The 23,557-nt window shown below is 53.8% G+C and overlaps 1 protein-coding gene across 1 annotated transcript in view; it reads left to right on the plus strand.

Moving 5' to 3' along the window:
• Nucleotides 1–3: 3 nt before the first annotated feature.
• WDR90 (WD repeat domain 90) overlaps nucleotides 4–23,557 on the plus strand; it is a gene marked incomplete at its 5' end in the record, with an annotated part of 30,601 nt that continues 7,047 nt past the window's right edge. Inside the window, 35 exon segments of the mRNA XM_082006792.1 lie at nucleotides 4–13; nucleotides 399–439; nucleotides 441–557; nucleotides 641–817; nucleotides 1,095–1,224; nucleotides 1,690–1,860; nucleotides 2,833–2,956; nucleotides 3,699–3,766; nucleotides 3,861–3,970; nucleotides 4,885–5,115; nucleotides 5,381–5,434; nucleotides 5,722–5,790; nucleotides 6,428–6,538; nucleotides 6,648–6,793; nucleotides 7,088–7,145; nucleotides 8,628–8,746; nucleotides 8,944–9,105; nucleotides 9,895–10,025; nucleotides 11,152–11,268; nucleotides 11,812–12,047; nucleotides 12,510–12,649; nucleotides 13,184–13,314; nucleotides 15,104–15,234; nucleotides 15,700–15,861; nucleotides 16,107–16,235; nucleotides 16,758–16,891; nucleotides 16,989–17,026; nucleotides 17,496–17,615; nucleotides 18,041–18,220; nucleotides 19,069–19,169; nucleotides 20,112–20,214; nucleotides 20,668–20,789; nucleotides 21,166–21,325; nucleotides 22,769–22,959; nucleotides 23,237–23,405. Coding sequence (XP_081862918.1) covers nucleotides 4–13; nucleotides 399–439; nucleotides 441–557; nucleotides 641–817; nucleotides 1,095–1,224; nucleotides 1,690–1,860; nucleotides 2,833–2,956; nucleotides 3,699–3,766; nucleotides 3,861–3,970; nucleotides 4,885–5,115; nucleotides 5,381–5,434; nucleotides 5,722–5,790; nucleotides 6,428–6,538; nucleotides 6,648–6,793; nucleotides 7,088–7,145; nucleotides 8,628–8,746; nucleotides 8,944–9,105; nucleotides 9,895–10,025; nucleotides 11,152–11,268; nucleotides 11,812–12,047; nucleotides 12,510–12,649; nucleotides 13,184–13,314; nucleotides 15,104–15,234; nucleotides 15,700–15,861; nucleotides 16,107–16,235; nucleotides 16,758–16,891; nucleotides 16,989–17,026; nucleotides 17,496–17,615; nucleotides 18,041–18,220; nucleotides 19,069–19,169; nucleotides 20,112–20,214; nucleotides 20,668–20,789; nucleotides 21,166–21,325; nucleotides 22,769–22,959; nucleotides 23,237–23,405 — 4,393 coding nt within the window.

A 23,557-nucleotide genomic window follows, 5' to 3' on the forward strand; every position in this document is an offset into this window, starting at 1 on the left:
GCCATGGCGGCAGGTAGCGGCGGGGGGGCGCGGGGGTACCGGGGCTGGGGGCGGCACCGGAGCTGAGCACAGAGATAACGGGAGCGCCGCTGGGGCGGGGGGGACTCGCCACCGGGGGGGGGGGGGCGGTGTTCGGGACACGGAGGTAACGGGGGCACCACCGGGGCTCGGAGGAGGGAGGTAACGCGGCCGTCATCGGGGCTCGTGGGGGGCTTGGAGCACGGAGGTACCCGGGGGCGTCACCGGGACAGGAGGACTCGGAGCACGGGGTTATCGGGACCGACACCGTGCTCGGGGGCGACACCGGGGCTGCGGGTACTCGGAGCGCGGGGATAACCGGGTGCCAGCAGGGCAAGGCACCTCGGGACACGGGGTCGTCAATGGGGTCGCCGGTACAGGGGGTAACGGGGGGTGTCCGGGCGGGGGTGCCGTCCCCCCGGCCGATCCCTGTGCCGGTACCGGCAGCCTGGCAGCGCCCATACCTGAACGTCTTCAAGCACTTCCGCGTGGAGGAGTGGAAACGCTCCGCCAAGGAGGGGGACGTGGCCGCGCTCACGGTAACGGTGGCCACCGGCACCGTGGGGCGGGATGGGGGGCACCGGCACACCTCAATCCTCACCCCTTCCCGTGGTTTCGGAAGGACCCCAGGCTGAAGGGAACCGTCTACCGGATCCGGGGCTCCCTCCCCGCCAGCAGCTCCCTGCAGCTGCCCCGGACGGGGACGCAGTCCCTGGGGCTGGTGGGGCGCTACCTCTACCTGCTCTTCAGACCCGTGCCCCGCAAGCACTTCGTCGTCCACCTGGACGTGGCCACCGAGGTACGTGGCGCCGAGCGACCTCGTTAAACCGCCGCCGTTAGCCTGGCGGCCTGATTGAAGGACTCAGGGGCGGCAGCGGTGGTCTTCTGCCCTTGGGGGTGCGGAATTTGGCCGGTCTTTGTTGCTGCTGGTGGGTTACCCCGGGCTGGAGATGGTCTGCGTCCTCGTGGCATCTCTGCTGGGGACGGGGGACGTGGCCGCGCGCTGCCTCCTCTGCAGCGTTTCCCTGCCGAAGCCGCCGGGGTGATTAAAGCTCTGCGTGTGTCTGTCTTCTCAGGAAAACCGGGTGGTTCGCATCTCTTTCTCCAACCTCTTTAAGGAGTTCAAATCCACAGCCACCTGGCTGCAGTTCCCCTTCGTCTGCGGAGCAGCCGAGGGCTCGGCGTGCGACCGCACGGCCAGGCGCGGTGAGGAGCGAGCGCGCGGCGGCGCCGTGGGGACTGCGGTGGCGCGTCGCCGCCGAAATAAATTGCGTTCGGAAGTCGACTCGATGCGTTCGAGGCAGCCAGAGAGTGGTGGTCCTGGGCAGGAGACCCTCGGCAGCTGCAGGGTCGGAGCCGTAGCTCCCGGGAGGAATGTCCCCCCAGTCCCTGTTCTCCCGAGCGGTGGGGTGCGGTGTCGGCCCACGGAGGCGGTGGGGCTGCTTGTCTGTCCTTCCCCGCCCCTGCGCCGCAGTAGCGAGCTGCAAGGGGCGTTTTTCCCATCTCCCACCCTGGCACAGACGAGCCAAGCCTAGTGGGGGGTCTTGCCTGGTAAATGCTTTTTACTTAACCGCGTTAATCTTGCGTCTCCCGCTCTGCGAGGACCAGGGCCCAAGCTCTGCAGCATCTTTTCCCATCTTTCCTTTTGCTGCCTGCCGCTCCCCTCCCCAGATCTCGTGGGAGCAGCCCCGGCTGACACGCGCTGGACCTGCCTGGTGCTTGACCTCCGCTCCATCCTCTCCCTCTACCTCAACCGCCATTACAGCCACCTGAAGAGCGTCAAGCTCTGCTCCAACCTGCTGGTGAAAAACCTCTGCACGAGCGACTTGCTGTTCGACCCGGGTGAGGAGCCGAGACTTTGGGGTGGCCTCTGGTTTTTCTTGGCACTGTTAAGCCAGCCTGGATGGATCCCATGGGGGTTTTGAAAGCCGCTTTGGCAGGCGTGATGCTGGCAGGGCCGTTAGCCCTGGCAGAGCACTTGGTTGCCGTTACCGTAGCAGTGGGATAGGAAGCAGAAAAGGGAAAATACTCGGTGCGATGTTAAGTCTCACGTGCACCGGTGAATACGATCTCCCAAACGCTCTGGAGGAATGTGCCCTCTCGTTTTCCAGCTCTAAAAGTGAATGATGAGAGCAAAGTTAAACATCTTACCAAGGTTAGAAGCTTTTTTTCAGGGGAAAAAAATTAAAGGTGTTACCAAGCCTCATTTCTCCAAGGCCTGTGATTTTATCTGCTGGAAGAGCCTGTGTTTTTTCTGTCTCAGAAACCTTTCAACCTATTTTTCTTTTAATCCATCTGCTCAGTGTGGCAGAGGTACGGTGGTCAAAACCTTTGTTTCTGCCTTTCTTTTTTTGTGCCGGAAATCTGCCTGAACTGACTGGCCCGCTGGAAAGCATCAGTGAGGAGGAAGTTAGAGATTCTACTTTCAGATTCCTGAAGCTTGTTACATCTTGAACACTTTCATGAATTTACAAACAAAGACAAGAGAATGAGAAAAGAGCCTTAACACAAATCACGTGAAACTGATGAATCACTGAATAGAAAACTAAGCGAATCTTGGGCCTGGGGGATTTATAACTTGATACCGAGGGTTTATGCTGTGGGGTCTTTTGTGGAGGTTGAGAATTTCAGGAATATTCCTGTGCAAAGGTGTGTGTGTTTTGTTACAGACCTCGGGGTTGTAATCTTTGTTTTTCAGGTGTCCTCAAAGAGGGAAGCGGGTTGTGCCCGTGTCCCACAGGGGACACGCGATTTCAGCCAGCTCCACGGCCCTTGGAGAGCTCACTCTCTGTATCTCTGTCTCTGCGCTGCCAGGTGTCACCTTCTCCGAGGCCCGGCAAGCCGACCTGGCCTGCCGCGGGGTCGCTCCCATGCCGCGGGAAATGGCTTTCCCGGTGCCGAAGGGAGAGAAATGGCACGACCTCTACGACTACATCAGGTACGGCTGCGCTTGAGCCCACCGTGGCTCCCAGACCTCCCCGTTCCCCGGGGGAAGGCAGGACGGGTAATTTAAGGATCTGGACAAACCTGGCACTCAAGTGGAGACATTTCGGTCACCTCAACTCCAGCATTTAGGTGTCGTTAACACATCTGCCCTGGTCTAAGCTTAATTGCTGATCGGTGATGTTTTGGGGCAGGAAAAAGGCTGTAGAGTGCTCCCATGCCTGGCGTTAACACCAGTCCTCTCTCTCAACACTCTCTTGCTGGGGTTGCTCCCCTGGCGTAAATTCGCAAGCCTGCCTTCTGTCCGCGCTGTTCCTGGGGAGCGCTTCAGCCTCTTGCTAAGGCAAAGGGAAGTCTGACAGGGGCTCCTGAGCTGTGATCGGCCGAAACGCCTCGTTGGGGGGCAGACCTAAGTGTACCTTCCTCAGCTTCGGTGCTGGGCTCCCATCAGTGGTGAGGTTTTTGCCAGAGAACTGTGTCGATCATAAGCTGCTGCTCATCGCAGTCATCGGCTTAGCGGTGTCGCCTAAAGCACACAGTGTCAGGTTAACCCCTGGAAAGTAATGGTGTAGATCAGACCTGGGAGATGCTTTAGTATCCCTGTATTTGGGAGAAGAGGGGGGGAAAACGAAGGAATCTCCTAGGAGACTGTGAAGAGGCAGTGAGTTCTCACGTGAGATTCCTGGGTGCCGGTGTGGCAGCCCGATTACGCGGCGCCTTCCTCTCATTTTGCTCAGGTTCCCGTGCGAGGGGTCCAAGCTGCCGTACGACTCCATCCAGAAGAGCTGTCCCGGTCCTGCGGCAGGTAGGAAGGCTGGGGACAGCAGCCCAGGCTGTGCCACCCCCGGTGGATGCCTTGGGTTTCCGAAAGAGCCCAACCCGCTCTACGTATCACCCAGGTGGCCACGTCTCGGAGGACCCCGTCCGCCAGCCTCTCCAGCCGGTGACGCTCACCAAAGCAGTTCGTGACCGACTGTCCCTCATCCATCAGATAACCAGTCCCAAAGCTGTAAGTGCACCATGGAGGAGGCTGCAACTTCTTCCTTGCTGCCTCCCATGGAGTCTTTCCCCACGTCTCGTCTTTGAGTTCCTTTACTTAGGACAGAGAAGCTGCTTGTTGTCGTTTGCAGCTGATCCAGGCAGGTCAGACCGCTGCTCTGGGCACGGTCTGTTGACCACAGCCCCGCAGTTAACGACTGGATGGTTCTGTCTGGCGTAGCACAGAGCAGAGACAAGATAAATGCCAAGTACCTCGTAATCTCCAGACATCTATCCTCCCTGTCTCAGCTGAGGCAGCAAATAGTTGCGTCTTCAAATTATAGATAGGAATTGAGGACTGGAGACTAAAGAACTTGATCGGGTGCCCTCAGGGAGCAGAGCAGCGTCTGGATCGCTGGGACAGCGGGCAGCTGCCCTCGCCTCTGCTTTCCCCTTCCCTGCTGATGGTGGTGCGGGAGCTGGTGCTCAGACTGGCTTACCAGACAGCACGGTGATGGGCTTTGGGAGAGGGACTGGGGGAAGCCATCCTACTCGCGCTGAGGAGAGGGAAGAAATGAGGAGCGTGACCACTTTGGTGTCCTGAAATGGGAGGCGTGCAGGCTGGCTAGGTGCTTTTAGCCTCCTCTGCTCGCGGGAGACAGGGCAGCTCTTCCAGAGACTGTTCAGGGCTGGATCTTTCCTGAGTTTCTGGTTTGCTGTCTGGAGGAGGTGAGCTGTGCACGGACAACACTCAGAGCGTAGGGAGAGCGGCTGGTTAATGTACCTGGCCAAATTAGGTACCCGCAGGGATGCTCTCCCTCCATGTTGCTCTGTCCTTGGTGGTATCGCTGTGGAGAGTCACTCAGGAGAGACACGGGAGCCTCCCTGTCTCTGCCTTTGCAGTGGGTGGAGGGCTGATCTCTCTGAGGTTTTGCTCTTTCTCAGGTGCCGCGACGGTGTCCTGCAATTACTAAAAGCATCCCTGAGGTTCACCTGACAGCCCCAGGGCCTCCGAGAGCCGTGCCTGCCGTGGACGAGGAGCCAGAAAGGAACCAGAGGCCGCACAGCGTGGGGCACGCGGGGCAGTCACCGGCAGCCAGTGATAGCGGCATCCATGTGTACGCTCACCAGACGAGCGAACGAGCCATCCCAGCCGTCCATGCCGGCTCGGAGGAGGTGGGTGAAGCGCTGAGGGATCACAGCAGCCCAAGGGTGGCTTCGGGACACTGACGGCTGATGTTTGTGAGCCCAGCAGAAGCAGCGGAGGGAACGCAGGCTTCAGGCTGGAGTTTCAGTTAGTCTTATGGAGTCCTTGAGTTAGTTTTTCTGACTAGCAGTTCTTCTTGCCACCAGTATCTTACTTGCCTCGAGGGAGCCTGCGTTTGAATGCGCTGACCTTAAGCCAATACTGTATGTTCACTAACTTGCCCAGAGCATGTAGAGGAAGGGCCCTGCGCCAGGCGTGCTGACTGGCAGGAGAGCCTCTGCCTGCAGGGTAAGGGGACAGCCCTGCCCGCAGCAGCAGCCGGCTCTGGGCAACACCAGGGCGCTGGGAAGGGCTGGCTGTAGCTGCCTAACTCTGGGAAATCCCAGCTCCTCCTTCCTTCCTTCCTTCCAGATTTGCCTTCTGCCAGGCTAAATACTTAAATGCCATCCCCGCTAACGGGAGAGAACCCAAGGCTTTAGAGACGGGGACGGACGGGCCGCGTGGGCAGAGGAGCTCAGTCCGGCCCTAAGTGCAATGATGTTGTCTGTTGGTTTGCTTTTTTTTTTTTTCCCCAGAGGCTCTTACCAGATCCCATCCTGAAGCTGAGAATGATTATTGGCTTTGGAGGCTGTAGCACCAAATGGGTCAGTAGCTCGGATGGTTTGGGGACTTTATGTGTAATCACAGATTGATTTATTTTATTTTTTTTTTTCGGAGGCATGAAAGGCAGCTGAGGGCACTTTTTGATGGGGAAAATGTCCCCAGAGCAGATGGGCACGAGCTTATGTTTGTGCATGGGTCTTCTGCTGTTACGATGGTGAATTGGAAATTGGGGGGGCCTTTTAGCCCCGCACGGCTTCTGCATTTGAACACATGAAAATTAGAGCTGCTCTGTAGGAGTCTGGAAAGGAAGGGCTGTGTTTTGGATTGTTTCCATGGAGTACTTTGCCTTCCAAGAGCCCAGTTTGTGGTCTGTGTTAGAGGAAAGAAAGGGTCATTTTGGTTCAGCCAGTTCAAGGCTCTGCCAACAACAAGATTCCTTGTATCTCCTGTTCATGTAGTAGACACGACTGGTACAGTAAATCCACTGAATTAAGTAGGATGTTGACTGGGCTCTTAGTTTTCCTTTGTGAGTTAGAAGAGAACTTGTATGAAAGAGCATCCTCTCACCTGCACATATGCAGCAGGTCTCCTGTTGAAGAAAGCTCTGCAGGTCCAGCCTAGGACCTGGGGCACCTCTGGAGGGTCTGCAGCCCTCTCATTCTTGTCTCGGTCGTTCAGGCGCTGTGGACTCAAGACAACGCTGCGGTGGTCTACCCCTGCCACGCTGTTATAGTGACCCTGCAGATCCAGACCGGAGAGCAGAGGTTCTTCATTGGACACACGGATAAGGTGAGCGTAACTCTCTTCGCGCAGCCGTACAGCAACTCTGTCCTCGTACCCCAGATGGACCCCTGGTCCCAGCTCTCCTCCAGAGCCTCTAACCTGGTGCGTCCCGCAGGTATCGGCGCTGGCCTTCAACGGGAACAGCACCTTGCTGGCTTCCGCGCAGGCTGGTCCCCTGAGCGTGGTGCGGCTCTGGGACTTCCCCACGGGCAGCTGCCTCTCGGTGTTTAAAACCCACGTCCGCTCCCTCTTGTCCCTGAGGTGGGTTTCGGCCTGGGTGCGGGGATGCATGCCGGTGGGCTGAGCGTGGCAGCGTTTCTGTGCTGTTAGCGCGTGATAAACCAGGGGTGAATCATAGCTCTCCTTCAGCTGCCTGGGTTTATCACCAAGACGGGCCGGCGGCTGGCCCGCAACAGCCGATACACTGCCAGCTCCCTCCTGAGCTTATCTCTCAGGTCTTGCTGTCTCCCCGTACCCTGAACTTGTCTCCTTTTATTCGCCGCCGAGACGCGCTCGCGGGTACAAGGAGCTGTACGTCACCACTTCTCCTTGCAGCTTTTCCTACAGCGGAGCCGTTCTGTGTGGCGTCGGAAAGGATAGGCACGGCAAAACGGTGAGGACTGAAACTTGATTTTGGGAGGTTTCCCTGCCCTGCGAACAACATTACGTAGTTATTTTGCGGGCAGACCTCTGGGCTTTCCCAGACACATTCTTCACTGTGGTCAGAGGGAGATCCCTTTCTCATTAACTGCTTAGAAAATACTTCCCTTCTACCCGACGCTTGTGAGCGTTCGCGCGCACGATCCTTGGCTGCAAGCGAACAAATCCTTTCGGAAGCAGCCCGAGAGACCTGCTCGGATTGAGCTTTGGGGCTGTTTCTGTCCCTGCTGCGGTCCCTGCCGGGACGACAAAGGCGGCTGTGTGATTCTGCCTGCGTCCTGTGGGGATCGCCGCAGGCTCACGCACGGCGTTGCTGCCGCCCGCCTCCGCAGCCGTTCTGGCCCACCGGGCTGAGGGTGACGTGTGTTTGTGTGGTATCTTGAGCTGGAAGGCTTGCAAGCACGTGGTGGAGGAATGGGAATTGAAATGGGAGGTTCAGCACTGACTAGAGCCCAAAAAAACCCTTTTTTTATAGCATTTAGGGCAAGACACGAGGTTTAATCTTTCCGTTCTGAGCATCGCAGGCATCGCTGCTGGAAGGGATGCTGGGTGCTGATGCCACCCACTGATGTAGCTAGGGGATGACGCAGATCCCACGTGTAGCAGTCAAAAATAAAATTGTTTCGCGGGACTGGGGGTTTTGTTTTATCAGTGGCACTGTTTTCATCCACTGATCCCTTATTGACAACCACCAGCAATTAGCTGTGCCATCGTTAACTGCGTAATGCCTGCAGGGAAAAACAAACAGCGCTCTGTCTTCTGGCACCCTGCAGCGGGCCGTGAGCTGGGTGGGAGCTGGGGAGGGGGGATCAATAGGGCGAAAGCAGGATGGGAGGACTGGGGGTGCTGGGGGCCTGGCCAGGAGCACCTCTCCCAGGAGGATGCCCCAGCCTCCGAGGTGACGCTGGGTCTGGTTTTTAACACCGTTCTGAAACGCAGAGCGTCAAATCACCTGTATTTCTTCACCCACCTTCCCTTTTCCTTCAGGGAAAAGGTTGGATTCTCTTGCCCCTCGTGATGGGCACCATGAGCACACAAACCTGCACGGGAGCAAAGTGCCAGTGGACCTCTCGTGGACCGGCTCAGCCCTGGTACAGCTCCTAAATCTCAGCAGGCAGAGTTCCCACTCCTCTGTCGATTTTCTTTCCAAGTCCGAGCCCTGTTGCCAGGCAGCCCTGGGATTTAGAACCTATAATTATGGTTGCCAGACGAGTATATTGCCATGAAGCTTTGCAAAGCTGCCGGACTGTCTTAAACCCTCTGTGCGAGGGAATTTTTTCCCCCGCCCCTGCTTCAGTTCTGTTATCGATACTCTGTGCCCAGCTCCGGAGCAGGCTCCCGTATGTGCAGCTGGTCAGCTGCTGTGGCGAAAAGCACTTTTGCTGCCAAGGTTTCCCTGTTTGAGCAGCTCTGCTGTCATGTTTTCTCACTTCAGATGGTGGTGGTGTGGAATGCCGCTCAGGTGACCCACGGTGGAGAGGTGGCCGTGCTGGCCAAAGCACACACAGACGTGGACATCCAGGCCTTGAAGATTGCTTTTTTTGATGATACCAGGTAGCGTGCAAAGAAAATAAATCAAAAGCATGGGTTCTGGCGTGGCTGCAGGGGGGAATCGTGGTTCTGTGGCCATCCGGTTGCCGCCATTCCCGTTCTTGGTCTTCGCTGTCAGCTGGTGGCCCTTGGGGCACTGACTTTTCACCGGGGGCTTGGAGACTCCTGCCCTGGTCCTCACGCGGTCTCTCCTGGGACAGGATGGTGTCGTGCGGCCGGGACAACGTCAGGCTGTGGCGAGTGCGGAGCGGAGCGTTGCGCTCGTGTCCTGTCAACTTGGGCGAGTACCATGCCCTGGAGTTCACCGACCTGGCCTTCGAGGAGGGGCACGCGGCCGAGCGGGAGCCGGAGGACCGCACGCTGTAAGGGGCTGCTGGGCTGCACCGTCACCCATCCTCGGGGCAGCCTGCCGGGAGGGAGCCCTGTGGCTCTTGGCTGCCGTTAGCATCCTCCTCCCGCCTCCTCTGAGGGCCCACAGCTTTTTGCTTGGGTTTTCCCTGCAAAATACAGGTGCTTCCCGGAGCTGGGAGGGCCTCTCCCTCTTCAGCATGCTGCCCTTCGCAAAAGAGGTTCAGCTGCCTGCAGAATAGCCCAAGAAATACATCTTTCCTCTTGCCATACTGATGTTTTGCCATATTTACTGAATCTTTCCCCAACCTGAGGCTTGTGGTTAGCTTTCTGTTGGCAGCGGGGGGAGTGTGGTACGCAGCTTCTTGCATATAGACAGATACACGCTTTTTTTGGTCATTTTGTTTTAATCATCAGAGCCAGACCTTTGTTGCTGCCACACACTGTTCCATAAAGGCAGAGCTGTCGGTTCCGCTGGCCCTGCCTTCCCCCGGGCTGTGTCCTGTGGCAGACAGAGGTTCCTTTCTGAAATCTATGCCGAGCTTTTAGCTCTTTTGCTAATTAACATTTCAAAGGGATGGGAAATAAAATAGGAAGCTCTGACTTGGTTGTAGATTTGGAGGGTGGCGTGCGGAAAGGTGCCCTCGGACGCCTCGTTGACCTGTTAGGTTACTGTGAACCAGAACCGCTTTCCATCAGGCGAACGGTTTAACGGGTAAACCAAGCTGGGTTTTTACTAAACCACGCTGGCACGGTTCCTCATAACCCTGGGGTGCCAGAGCAGGGCTCTCTCTCCTCGACAGCTTTGTCTGCAGCAAGAGCGGCCACGTCCTGGAGGTGGACTACAAGAACGTCTGCATGAGGAGCGCGCGGCGGCTCCTGCCCGCACAGCCCCGGGGCTGCCGGCGGCAGGACGAGGCGGGCAGCGGCGCAGGTAGGAGTATCTGCAGGCAGGAGAGGAGGGGGCCAGCCAGGGAGCACCTCGACCATTGTGGGGGTCAGAAATGAATTCAAACCAATCTCTGGTAAAATAAACCAGCCATTTACCAGCTAAGGATTATTTTGGGTTGATTAGATCATTGCTAGCTATTTGTCTCTTAAGTACGGCAAATAATCTTCCTTAGTACAGCAAAGTGTCATTTTAAGAAAGAATTTTAGCGTTTTAAATGCTGATTGCACTTTCAGAGAAACACTACTTTTAGAAACATTGAACAAGGTCTTAATCTGCTGATGGGAATCTTAATGTAGAGATGGAAAAAGAGCTAAGCAGACCAACCAAAAAGATGAATTTGGGGATTTTTTTCATTATTCAGCCTGCGCAGAGTGTTTGGGAAATCTTTGTTGCTGTATACTAAGTACAACAGCTTTGACCTCTTCCATTAATTTTAACAGCAGGAAGAATTCGTTTTCAAGCGTGATCACTCTGATACCGTAAAACTTAGTGCATAGTTTGCTGTGGCAAATTGAGCTAATTAATCTAGAGCATGGCCCTTTGAGAGGTATGTAACTCCGGTTCTCACTTCATGTGTGAGAAAACGCCCGAGAGGAGATGAAACGATGTCCTTGGGTGTCCTCCCAGTAGCAGTGCTGGCTCATGCCAGTGCTTTGACCAACGGACTTTATACCTGAATCAAAAAATCCAAGTTTCTGTAGCTCTGTATTCTCTCTCCCTCCTCACTACACTGCAGAGAGGATTTGAGACACGGAAATGTATCTTGGGCAGTTAACCTAGGATATCCCTTGCTGCCAGATCCTGTTCAAGGCAAAAATATGGCAGGGTTTAACAAGCGGTAAGAATTTTCTGCGCCTGGCGAGAGTTGCACGATGGTAAAAGAGGGGTGCTGGAAAGGGACGGGGACTGAACGTGTTTTGAGTCCTGAGAAGGGCTAGGTGAGACTCATCAGCCTGGGCTGTCAGTCACCGTGGGATTCCTGGCTGCTGCTTCTGAGACTTCAGCCGCTGGTGCGGGTGGACCGTTGGACTTGGCTCTTGGACAGGGCAACCAGTTTGAGTTTTCTTGTTTCAAGTGTAGAAGACAGTATTGTTTTTGGGGTTTTCAGGCCCTGGGATCGCTATAAACAGTATTAGCATCTCCTCAACCTTCTGTGCCACGGGTTCAGAAGATGGCTACCTGCGGCTGTGGCCACTGGACTTCTCAGCCGTTGTCTTGGAGGCAGGTGAGTAGAGCTGGGGCCGGTGCTTCTGAGAGCCACATCTCCATCAGCCTGCTGCTGTGAAGCCAAAGCTTCACTGCCATGTCTCCTACAGCAATTCTCATGACCAAGGGCATCTTTTATGCCTGCTGTCTCCGGGGCTGGCTGGCTTGGAAGTCTTTTACTTCAACAGCAATTATTCACGTTCATTCTTGTAACTCGCAGGAGAAAGGCAGGGTCTCCTGGGTGAGAGCAGGCACTCCGTCTTGATTTCTGTGCCCTTGTACGCATGGCTCTTCTGTCTGTGAAAAATCAGGGGAGAAGTTGCGCAGTTCTTCATTCTTTTTGAACGAACCACCATAACAGCAGAGCCCGGGGACTTCTAGAAAGGGCAGAGAGTAATTTGTCACTGAACTCAAACCTGCAAGCATTCAGTCCTGAGGCCATGTGGGATGCTCATTCCTGTGTACATTACTTTCCTACATCTGAATCTGGTTCAGCAGCTGTGCTCCAGCTGCTGCCGCTCCTTTTCCAGGGGGGTTTGCCGACTCCTGTGTCTTTCCCCAGAGCACGAGGCTCCGGTGAGTTCTGCCTGCATCAGCCCAGACAGCCGCAAAGTCTTGTGCACAACCACTGCTGGGAATCTGGGCTACCTGGATATCCAGTCCCGGGACTATAACACCCTCATGCGCTCTCACGAGGACTCCGTTTTGGCCTTCTCAGTGGAGGGGATTTGGAAGCAGATGGCAACGGTGTCTCGGGACAATACCATCCGAGTCTGGGACCTCGTCTCCATGCAGCAGGTGAGACGAGAGTCAGTAGGTGTCTTGCATTTATTAATAGTCTGCCTAGTCTCTGTTTAGTCTAGTTATCAAAGCTCCACAGTTCAAGATCGCTTAAATATCCTCCCTGAAGCATGGGGGGTACCGTGGGCAAGAAATCCTTCTGGCGTGTGGAGCTCTGAGAGTTTTAGCTTAACGCGTAATTTGGCCTTAGCTTCTGAAGGTTACTGTTAAACAAAAACATTTTCTTTTTCTCCATCTTTTGAATATTGCTTTTTAACGTAAAACGTAATACCCAAGGGCTTTATCTTAAATGCCCAAGGACCCAGGACTTCACTGGGCTTTTAGGTCCATCCAGGCTGGAGGAGATTTCTGTTGTGGGGGGCACTCAAGGTGGAGGTCTGAGGCTGTTTTGGTGTTAGGTTCGGCTGCCGGGTACAGCTTTATCCAGCTTTATGCCTGCAGCGTGTCTCTTCCCCGCAGCTCTACGACTTCACAGCTGCAGAGGAAATGCCGTGTGCTGTGGCCTTTCACCCTACCCAGCAGATCCTGGCCTGCGGCTTTGACAGTGGGACGGTGCGGACCTTCAGCTTGGCTGCCTCCGATCTGCTGGTGGAGCACAAGTAAGCGCTTGCAGTGGGAGCTGCGCTGCGGCAGGTACGGGTCTGACAGTGGGTATCCTGGCAAGAGCCACAGCGATAATTGTGGAGGTGGGAAAAGTGCTTTTCTTGAGCTCTGCAACCCTCACGTCCCAGCTGAGCGTCTTTCAGGCAGAGACAGCCTGCTGTGCTGAGGCTCTGGGTGGTAAAAGAGGCTATGAGGGCTTTCTTTAGGACTTCCCGGTGGGCAGTTGGCCAACAGTAGGAAAAGGCTTGTCCTAGAGAGCAGCTGAACGGGGAGCCCTTGCGAGCCTCGGCGTGGGAAGCGGCGGATGCTCTAAAGGGAGAGGGAGCGTGTCCCATCCAGGGACCGGTGGACTGCTGCGCTTGCTGCTCGGTTTTCCAGAAAGTTGGAGTGTTGATTGTCCTGGGCTGCTACAGGCATGAGCACTGTGGGGTCCTCTGCCTGCTTCCCTGGCTTCTTCACGTTGCTACTGCTTTCTGGCGTTTTGTTTGTTTCTTCTCCTCCCCTTTTTCATGTTTTCTGCCTTCTTTCAGGCAGCACCGCACTGTGATCACTGGCCTGACCTTCTCTCCAGATGGCAATTTCATGTTCAGCTCCTGCTTGCAGGGAACTCTGGCTCTTTACAGCTGTATGGCGCAGAAAAGCCACGTCCTGAGAGTCCTGGGTAAGACTCTGGGGTTCTGCATTGCCTTTCTTCTTGGTTTCTGGTAGCACCAAAGCCCAACCAGACTCAGCCTACTCAGAGGGATATTTTCTGATGAACCTTCTGAGCTGTGTCATTTGGGTTTATACTGTAAATGTGTGAGCAAACCCTAATATGTATTTCAAGGAGAGCAGAACAAAGTCAAAGGAATAAAATTGATTTCAGTGTATAGACATATATACTATAAACATGTGCCAACCCTTCCCTACCAGTCCTGCTTCAAAAGCTCTCAGCTTGCTTGGTGTTAGGATCTTGTGAATGGGCTGGAATCACAGAGACCGGGTTCAACAGTGCATTGCACAGAAACAACGCAAGTGCAGAGTCTTCCTACTTATTTGTGCCAAAACCTTGACTCTTTCCATTCTGTGGTTATGCAGTTTAATTTGTTTAAACTGGATGGTTTCCCTGATCCTGCCTGCAGCAGGATTTTGAAATGTTTTTTCAGTTTTGAAACGTTAACGTCATGTTTAATGTATGCTTTTGAAATGAGCTGTGGCAGCACAAGCTTGGGCAGGGAAAGGGAGCTCTGTTATGCAATATTGTACAAAGAGGAGGATCCTGCCCCAAGAAATGTGCAGTTGAAGCAGTGGAGAAGGAATAAGGGCTCAGAGAGATCAGGGAATTTATCCAAAATCACCCAAGTTTGGTGTCAGCGCTGCAGCTGGACCTTGACGTTTTCACAGAATCATTATTATTAAGGTTGGAAAAGACCTTTAAGATCATCAAGTCCAACCATCAACCCAACACCCCCATGCCCACTAAACCATGTCCTGAAGTGCCACGTCCACACATTTTTTGAACACCTCCAGTGATGGTGACTCCACCACCTCCCTGGGCAGCCTGTTCCAATGCTTGACCACTCTCTCGGTGAAGAAATTTTTCCTAATATCCAATCTAAACCTCCCCTGGCGCAACTTGAGGCCATTTCCTCTCATCCTATTGCTGGTTACTTGGGAGAAGAGACCAATCCCCACCTCACCACAACCCCCTTTCAGGTAGTTGTAGAGAGCGATGAGGGCTCCCCTCAGCCTCCTCTTCTCCAGACTGAACACCCCCAGTTCCCTCAGACGCTCCTCATCAGCCTTGTGCTCCAGACGCCTCCCCAGCTCCGTTGCCCTTCTCTGGACACGCTTCAGCAACTCAACATCCTTCAATATTTTGACTCTGTTCTGAACCAGTGTTCACTGCCCAGCCATGTTCCAGGGACAGAACAGTGGAATTTTGCTAGTGGAATAAATACAGAGAATTGCTCTGATTTCTGTGATTTTTTTTTTTTTTTTTTTAGTCCTTTGGGTCTACCTGCCCACCTGACTGACCTCAGCATGGCGGGGTTTGGCACTGACTTCATTCTGCGCGGTGTTCAGACACCCAGGCTGCAGCTGAGATCTCGCATCCATAGCTCCTTGTCACAGCTTCTTGTAACATTAAAAAATAAACACTAAAATCAGTTTTATTCCTTTCACTTTTTTCTGCTGTCCTTTGAAAACACCGCGCGTTCAGTCAGGTGACAAGCCCTGTATCTAGACCTTGTCTTGGAGGTGGTTCACTGCACGCGCTGGGTGTTGCAGGTAAAATTTGTAGCATTTTCTGCAACAGAGGTTGCTGCTTTCTCAAGCCAGAACATTAACCCCAGGCTGATTCAGAGGCAGGAGAAGCTGCAGCTACTGGTCAGCAGCACCATCGCAGAGCGAGCTGGCTGCAGCGTGGGCTTTGCTCCTGTCTTCATGCTCTCTCTTGCTGTGGCCCTCAGGCAATGTGGTGGCCCGGGATGCTGGGAGTGGTCCGGATGCTTTGGTGGTCAGCGGGGACAGCCATCTCTTGGCCTTCGTGGGTCCCTCCAAGTACGTCGTGACCGTGATGGAGGCCTGCTCTCTAGATGAGGTACCCAGCAGGCTCCCCTCGTTCCTGGGGGAGTGTGGGGAGGGGAGCATATGCTGCAGGGCAAATTCCTGTAGGCTGCATCATATGAGATGGACCAAGCGCCTTGGGCAGCAGCAGTGTTGGAGAGGGCCCTTCCCTGCACAGCAAACCCTTGCTCAGGGTGCTTACAATGAGGTTTGTTTTCCATTCTGTGAGCAAAGTTAAGGTTTCTTCTCCTCCGGCTTCAGTCCCCTCTAGAAAGATAATTTGAAGAACTCTTGTGTAGACTGTCAGCTCCGCTTCCTTGTTGTGAGCTGCTCTCCTGGGCAGCAGCGACATTGCCTGGACCCTGCAGCCCCTCATTCGGTGGGAAGGAAAGGGTGTGGGGGACTCCGTAGCCTCGGGTTAGGAGAGCCACAAGAGCAATCCTGAGGCTTCTGCGGTATTTGCTCCGGAACGTTTGTTCAGTAGCTCCTTGTTTCACAGCTGCTGAGGGTGGACATCAGCATCCTCAATTTAAACAGCACGGCCTTGGACTCTGCAGTGAGAGTTTGCTTTGCTCCGGCGCCTCGAGGCGAGCTCCTGGTGTCCACTTCTTCCAATAAAATCCTTATGCTTGATGCAAAAACGGGACGACTGGTGCGAGAGGTAGGACGCTATGAAATTCTTGCCTCACTTGGGGCACTTCATGTCACTGTAGGGGGCTAAATGAGTTCACAGGCTTCAAAGAAACACGTGAGTGGCAATGTAGCTATCCTGGTGTGGTCGTGCTCAGGGTGAGCCTGAGCCTGTTCTTGTTTTCCGTGCTGTCACACTCCCGTTGCCTTGCTGAAGCATAAGAAACGATATGAAGTAGCTCAGCTAATGCTGCTGGTGCCATTTCTTGTCCTCAGGTGTCTCCCGTGCACAAGCTGTCCTGCTCTTCCTTGGTGCTGAGCAAGGATGGCAGGTACCTGCTCACTGCTGGTGACAAAGTTATCAAAGTGTGGGACTATCAGATGCGCTTCGATATCAACTTTCAGGTACTGCCCACAAAGGGAGGGAAAAGGGGCTTGGTGTTGCACTTCTGAATCCCTGGAGAAAAGAGCAGCAAATGCCTCGGTGTGACTTGGCCCAGTGTCCCCGGTTTGCCCAGCAGCTGAGAAATGCAGCCTCATTCCACACTGTAATAAAGCCCAGCACTGGGCACGGGCTGGGGCTGCCAAAGCTCCGCGTGTAGTGAGACCCTCTGTGAAGGACAGAGGTAGGTGTTACCTCTGTGCTAGAGCCACCCAGAGAAGAAAACGGCTTGCCCAGGCTTTCAGAAGTATTACAAGATAGGATAAGACCTTGGGGAGGTTCAGTTTCTGCCTGATCAGTATGTTGAAGGTCAACCCTAGGTTGATCATCCCTAGGTCTGAGCACTGTAGGTGTGGTGCTGGCCTCTGAGAAGACCTTCTGCTGAGGCGTGTAGACACTGGCTGTGGAGGGCAGGGAGTGGAGTAACCACCATCCTGATAGGACAGGCCTGGTGATGGAGAAGTTCAGGGTGTGCTCTTTCCCAGGTATACATAGGTCACTCGGAGCCAGTGCGCCAGGTGGCCTTCACCCCAGACCAACAGCACGTCGTCAGCGTTGGAGATGCCATCTTCCTCTGGGATTTCCTAGCTCTGCCTGCTGAGAGGTCACCCCCAGCCGGGTAAGTGCACAGTGCTGGGCAGAGCCTTCCCCTGCTTCCCGTCACTTCCCCTGCCCCATCCCGTCTTGGTGTAACGCTGGTCTCCTTGCCTTGCCAGGGCTCGTTCCTCCGAGTCCGCTCTGCTGCCGGGAGCAGGTGAGTTTGCCTCCTCCCGTGAGTTGCACTGAGGTTGGCAGCTCTTCCACAGCTGCTCTTCAAGGCAGAGGGTAGGGGTTGGGCTTTTTGGTTCCTTCCCTGAGGGAGTCAGATAGCTGAGGGGCTAACCACCTAATTAGCCCCAAAGGACAGTCTTCAATTAACGAACACCTCTCAGTGGGAGCCTGCTGAGGAGGGGGTGTTCTGAGCAGAGCCGCTCTGGGTTTTCTGGTAGGTCTTTAAGCTTTTGCCTTCTGTCTTTCCCTGCCTCCATCTCCTCTGCCTTCTTTTTCCCTGCTGTCATTGTCCCACTCTCTCTCTGTCCCTCTCTTTTTTGAAGTACAGAGAAGTGGCTTCTCCACTGGAGAAGCTGGAGAAATGAGCTTGAAGGTATTGCCATTGATCAACCCAGGAGGATGAGAGGATCGAAGGGATGAAGGAAATCACACAAACCCTTTTCTTTTCGCAGAAGGGAGCTCTGAGAAGCTAAAGGATGCCTCTGAGACACCTCGGCAGACAGCGCCTCTTCCATTGTTGTCCTTGCCACCGTGTTTGGATGTCAGCTCTGTCCACCAAGCAGGATGTCAAAGTAAGAGGAACTGCTTGCAGGAAAGGGGAAAATTAATCTTGTTTTAGGAAAAACTCCTTGCCTAGTTCAGCAGCATCCTTGGAGTCATCCCTGCCCGTGAGCCCTTTCCTGCAGACTGACAGACCAGCCTGCACTTTCCTTCCCCTAAGCTGGACAAGGCCAGCCAGAGGTGTCAGGGTTCAGCACCGCGTTATCCTCTGCTCTCCTCCATACACTAAGCTGCTGACACAGCCTCTCTGAGTGCTGTAGTAAACACCTTGTTGGACGTACCCAGAAGGAAATGTCTGCTTTGCCCTCCACCCTAACAGATGGACTGTTACACAGAGCAGGAGAATGACACCACCAGAAATCAAAGGGTCAGTCACACATGAAGCGGTCCTGAAGGACGTGGATGGCGCTTTCCTCCCACTAATTTTCCTCTTCAGGTATTTTCTCCGAGTCGGACAAAGAGGAGGAAGCGGGTCCGCCAGGCAGCAGCAGGGTGGTGGCGAACGGAGACAAAGATGCCTCGGTCCTTGTGGTGGAGTCGGTCAGGAATGAGGAGCTTATTGTGAGGCCCAAAGTGAGGCAGGAGAGCTTGAAGTCTCCTGGACAATCATCGAACGGTAAATCGGGGGTATTCCCATCTTGTACAGCTCCTTAGGGGCGCGACGTGCGCAGGCCTGCGTGGCAGTTTGGTCTATCCCTGAAAAATAAAGAAAGATCGTTATTAACAGGGTACAAATAGACCCGGACATGTGCTCCGAGTTGTGAGATGAAGGGCAGCAACATGTGAGATGAAGGGCAGCTAACTTCCTTTAGCGAGGGAAGTCAGTACTGAGGGAAACTCATGCTGGTCCCCGGAGACTGCTTGTTCTTCTGGCTCTTTCCATGCTGCTGCACACCAGAAGCCCCTCTTCAGCTTGGAGCCAATATCATCTCTAAGTGGCACGTTCTATTAAACCAAACTGAAATTAAAGCTCCCAACGTCTCTATTAATAGACGCACAGCCTCAAAGCTGCAGCAGTTCGTGGCGAGCTGCCAGAAGCAGGCAGCTGCCAGCACTCAGCCCCAGGCAGGACTTGTTGGAAAGCTTCACCATAAAACTGTACCTCCACTGCTCTCGTTAAAGACTTCTTTCTAGCTGTGTGGCTCCTGCGTTTGGCAGCGATGCCCAGGGCACGCAGTGTGGATGCCCTTAGGCTGTCTGTAGTGTGGTGTGGCTGAGCGGGATGATGGGGGAGAGATGGGTGTTCCTCCTTTCCTCCTGGAAAGCTGGTGTTTTTCCTACAGCCAGTCGCGTAGGAGCACGTGTGATGCTGCGGTCTGATTTTTGCCTCACGTGCGCGTGTGTATATGCACGCATGCACATACACAGCATCTGAACGGACAGCAAGCCACAGCCTAGCTGCTGCTCCCGAACTGTTCCCAAGAGCAGCATCCCATAGGTACTGTTTTCTTCTTTGTGTGGCAGAACCCAGAAAGGAGACCAAAAGTCCCAAGTCCCAGTGCTCCATCCGCCCAGATTCCTACCGGCATTTCACTCCTCGCTTTAAGGCGTCGGTGCTCCCCCAGGTGAGAGTTGTGCCAGGGCTGGTTCCCTGGGGCAGGTGATAAACAGGCATTTTGGGGCTGTGGTAGGTAAGTTTTCCAAATCGTTTCCATTTTCTTCTCTGCTTGAAAGCAATTTGTGAAATATACCCCCTGGGCCTGACGTTCAATTAGAAACCCTTAACGCTAGTCCCCCTCTCTTGTCTACGTGCAGCTCTTTCCAGGCTAGTACAAAGTCAGTTGTGATCAACTCTTTTTCTGTTCAGCAAATCTGCATACATTTTTATTCAAAAGAAATGGAAATGGCATGTGCTGTTGAAAGTGAAAGACGAGCGAGCAATGGAGTGATTCATCACGCACCCATATTTGCGAGCAGATGCGTTGGCAGAGCAGGCTGGGGAAGGCAATCCGTCAAGCATAGTGAAGATAGTCAAGGCACAGCTCTCGGTCTGTTAACAAACACGGCAATAACAAAACAAAAACTTAATTCAACCTTTCCTAAGCTCTGCTGTTCGTGGTGCTGGGAGAAAAGCTACATTCAGCTTGCACCCTCAATTCTCTCTTCTGTCCCTCCACCTGGTAGCGTTTTTCCTCCGCGGCACTGTCTTCCTTTTGAAACATCTACATCCCCAAGTCAGCAAATCCCATTGAACTCTTTCCCAGCAGGATTAGCAGCTGCTCATCGGCTGGGCACTCACTGCCAGCCTGTTTTGTGCCCCATCTGAAAGCTTCTGTGCCTGGTTTTGCTGGTGCGGTTTCTCTTTTGTATATATAAGTGTGCACTTTGGTATTCATCCGTCGACACGTTGAACTTGAATTGTGTCAATATTGGCATGATTTGCATGTTTTGTGCGTGAGTACGCGTGTGTGCTTGCACACACGCTTTTTCTTACGAGGATGTTGAATGTACCTGACCGGGCCATCCTTCTAGAGCTTGTTTTAAGCCAGTGTCTATTTTTCTTGCAGAGTTTCTTGTCTCCTCCAGCTGGCAGTGAGGTCTTGAAGCTGAAAGCAGTGATCGGCTACAACGGGAATGGCAGAGGGAATATGGTGTGGAACCCAGACACAGGTACACCAGGAAGGCTCTGGAGGGGTGGGAGGGGTGTACTGAACCAAGTTTATGATCTTGTAGCTGTTGGGTTGCGATCTTTGCTTTAACATAGGGGTTCTTTGTGTTGGTAAAATCCAGTAACCCTCCTTTGCTATTGGCAAGCGTTATTTGATACGGGCAGACTCGGGCTTCAGTTGTGGAGTGGGTAGAGCAGAAGGGAGGGCTCTCGCAAAAGCCATCTTGACTCCTTTCTCCAGGCTGGAGTGGTGCCGAACAGCTTTGCTTTGCTCAGGTTCGGGGACGAGAGGTTTGTCCTTAACTCCACTCTCACCTGCTTACAGGCTGTGTAGAAGAGTCAGCTTTTACATTTTACTGAAAAAAAGAATTTTCCTGAATCACACTGTAGGTTGTAGTGGGTGCTGTATGTGAAGCCTTTACATGAAAACATCCCATCTGCTCCTCCTCTGCTAGGCTTCTTCGCCTACACCTGTGGCTGCGTCATCGTGGTTGAAGACCTGCACTCAGGATCACAGAATCACTGGCTTGGCCATGCAGAGGAGATCTCCACGCTCGCCATCAGCCACGACGCCCAGGTCGGAGAGGCTTCTGCTGCCCTGGGCTGGGTTTTGTCTGTGTTGCTTTGGGCTAAAGGAATGTCACAGGCTAAAATCCCATTTATCCATTCCTCCTTCTGCCTGCTGCATGGAGACCTGGGGTTATGGAAATAAAACAAATGTTCTTGGAGCCTAGCTATCCATTGTGCTGGCTCAGTGTGACAGTAAAGGCTGCTCCCTTCCTCTGGGTGATGCTAGCATTCCCTCCTGCCGTCAGCTGGTGGTTGTTCTCACAGAATTTCTCATTTGCCAGCCACCTCACTTTAATTTACTAGCAGCTGCTAAGCCTAACTAACTAATGAAGTGTTCCCTAATTATTTACCAACGTCTCAGTGACAATGGATTGTTCTCTTAGGTTCTTGCCTCTGCCTCGGGAAAGAGGAATGGAGACTCCCATTGTCAGATCTGCATCTGGAATGTCCAGGACGGGGTTTGCACAGCAAGTCTCTTCCACCATGAGACCCAAGTACAAGCCATGGCGTTCTCTCGGGACGACAGGTTCCTCGTTACCCTGGGTGAGTATACCTGTAACACCAGGCGTAGGTGCAGGGGTACACCCTAGAGTAGACAGCTCACGGGAGGAAGATGTGTAATACCTGCAGGATGTGTTCCCAGCTCGTGGGTATGAAGCTGTTGCTTGGTAGCGTCGGGACAGTGGATAATGCAGCATGTAAAACTGGAAGAGATCTCGGGTCTTCTGGGGAGTGACTGCCTGCAGAGGTTGTCTTTGCTGCTGGGCATGCTCCCAGGGCACTGTCGGCCGCGTTTCGAGGGGACGCAGACCCCGTGCGTCTCAGCCACGGGCATGAATGCTGGGCTCCCCCGGTTCCCCTTTCTTTCTCATTGCCCCAGTGAGTTCTTTCTCATTGCCCCAGCTAGCTCCTGTTTCTTGAAGTTGCAGCTTGCTTCTTCTGGCTCACTAGTGCTTTTTAAGCCCATGTAAATAGTTTGCAGTTACTATATATAGTATCCAAAGGGAAACGCCTTCTTCTGGACTTCTTATTGCTGCTTAGGAGGAATTGCATAGAAGTAGCCGGGCTTCAAACTGTGCGCCTCCTGCTAGGCAGCGATGCCAGCGCAAGATGGACACTCAAGCTGTCTGTTTTGTTTAGGCAGGGGACATTTAAAGGACAAATATGCAATTAGTAAGTACTTGTTTTGCATGAGAGGACCTGTGGAACAGGCAATACGCTCCCTCTGGGCTGGTGAGTCTGCCTTTTGAAAAAAGCAAGCTTTGCTGGAGAGAAAGTGAGCTTTGTGCTCTCCGTGGAGCAGCGTGGGAGAGGAGCTCTCCTTCTCCAGCTCCGATCTGAGCTGCAGAGAGGAGAAAAGCTGAAAGTCTCCGCTGAGATTGCGGAGCCTGGGAAGGGCTGATGAGGCGCCTGCTCACCTCAACAGTCCTCCGGGGCTGTCTCGGAGCTGGGGATGTTTGCCATCGCTCAGGCCAGTGCCTTCTGCTGCCACCCTCAGATAGGTTGGCTTCCATTAAGATCAGCTCCCATCTCGGCATTGACCTTGGCAATGGTGATATGCCTTTCTTATTTCAAGGCGGTTGTTAGCCCTGAGTGCACAGTATCACTGGAGGGCTTGTATGGGGCATGCGTTGAGGTGTGCAGTAGCTCCTGAAAACCTGCCGAAATCCCTACCACGCCAGCCATCAGCCGGTTCGAACGCCAGCTGCGGACCTCGCTGCAGGGCCAGATTTGCTACAGCCTCTAGCGTGAAGCGCTGGGCCAGTTATAGCTGTCCTCAACTCGGATGAGGATCCATCATGTCGTGCAGCTTTTGCTGAGCACATGAGGAGGCACGTCCATGCCTAGGACGGTGTTCGCAGCACTTGTCTCCGGCCAAAGGAGTGACACAGTTGATGCGTGCGTGCAGGGTGTATGCTTGTGAGCATCCTGAACAAGCACTGAGGCTGCAGACTCTCCTCCTACTGTCTTTCATGTTCTGCCTAGGGGACTACAGTGATCAAACCATTGCTTTCTGGAACACCTACACTTGCGAACTCATGTTGTCGACGTCTATCTCGGAGCCAGTCCATGACGTGGCTTTTAGTCCTCTTTCTCACAGAGAGCTGGCCTGCGTAGGGAAGGGAGCCTTGATGTTTTGGCTGTTGGAGCAGCAGGGAGCTGATGTCAACCTCAAGGTAAACCTCAGTTTTACCTTCTTTTAAAACTTACATTCAGCGTCTCTGACTTCTTTTCCAAGCCCCTGGTGAGCGCAATGGAGGCTCTGTCCCCACAAGTCTGTGAGAGCTGATAATTTCTCTTAGTGAGATGATGTTGGCTGCACGCAAGTGGCTTTCACTTGTACTTGAGGCATTAACTGCATAAAACGAGGGTAGGAGGAGGTTGGTGTGCTTTTTTCCGACGTAGGTAAGCTCCATGGTCTCTTTGATGTTTTTGTTTTATGTGCTCTGGCAGGTTCATCGGGCCCCTGCCCCAGATGTCCTAGGGCCAGTGGAGCTGACTTCTCTCTGTTACGGTGCCGACACTCTTCTTTATAGTGGGACCAACTCAGGCCAGATCTGTGTGTGGGACACTGAGACTAATTGCTGCTTCATGACGTGGGAGGCCGACGAAGGCGAGATCGGTGGGTGCAGATGCTCCAGCTGTCTGTCAGGGCTGTAACAAATTCCCTGGGAACTCATTTCACCTGTGTTCAGAAAACCAGCTTGCAGTGTTGGATACAAGACGCGTGGGTGGAAACAGGTCCGGATTTCCTCGGGTTTCCTCATCAGAGCT

This window comes from Phaethon aethereus (genome assembly GCF_964289735.1).
Source record: "Phaethon aethereus genome assembly, chromosome: 15".
Lineage (NCBI taxonomy): Eukaryota > Metazoa > Chordata > Aves > Phaethontiformes > Phaethontidae > Phaethon > Phaethon aethereus.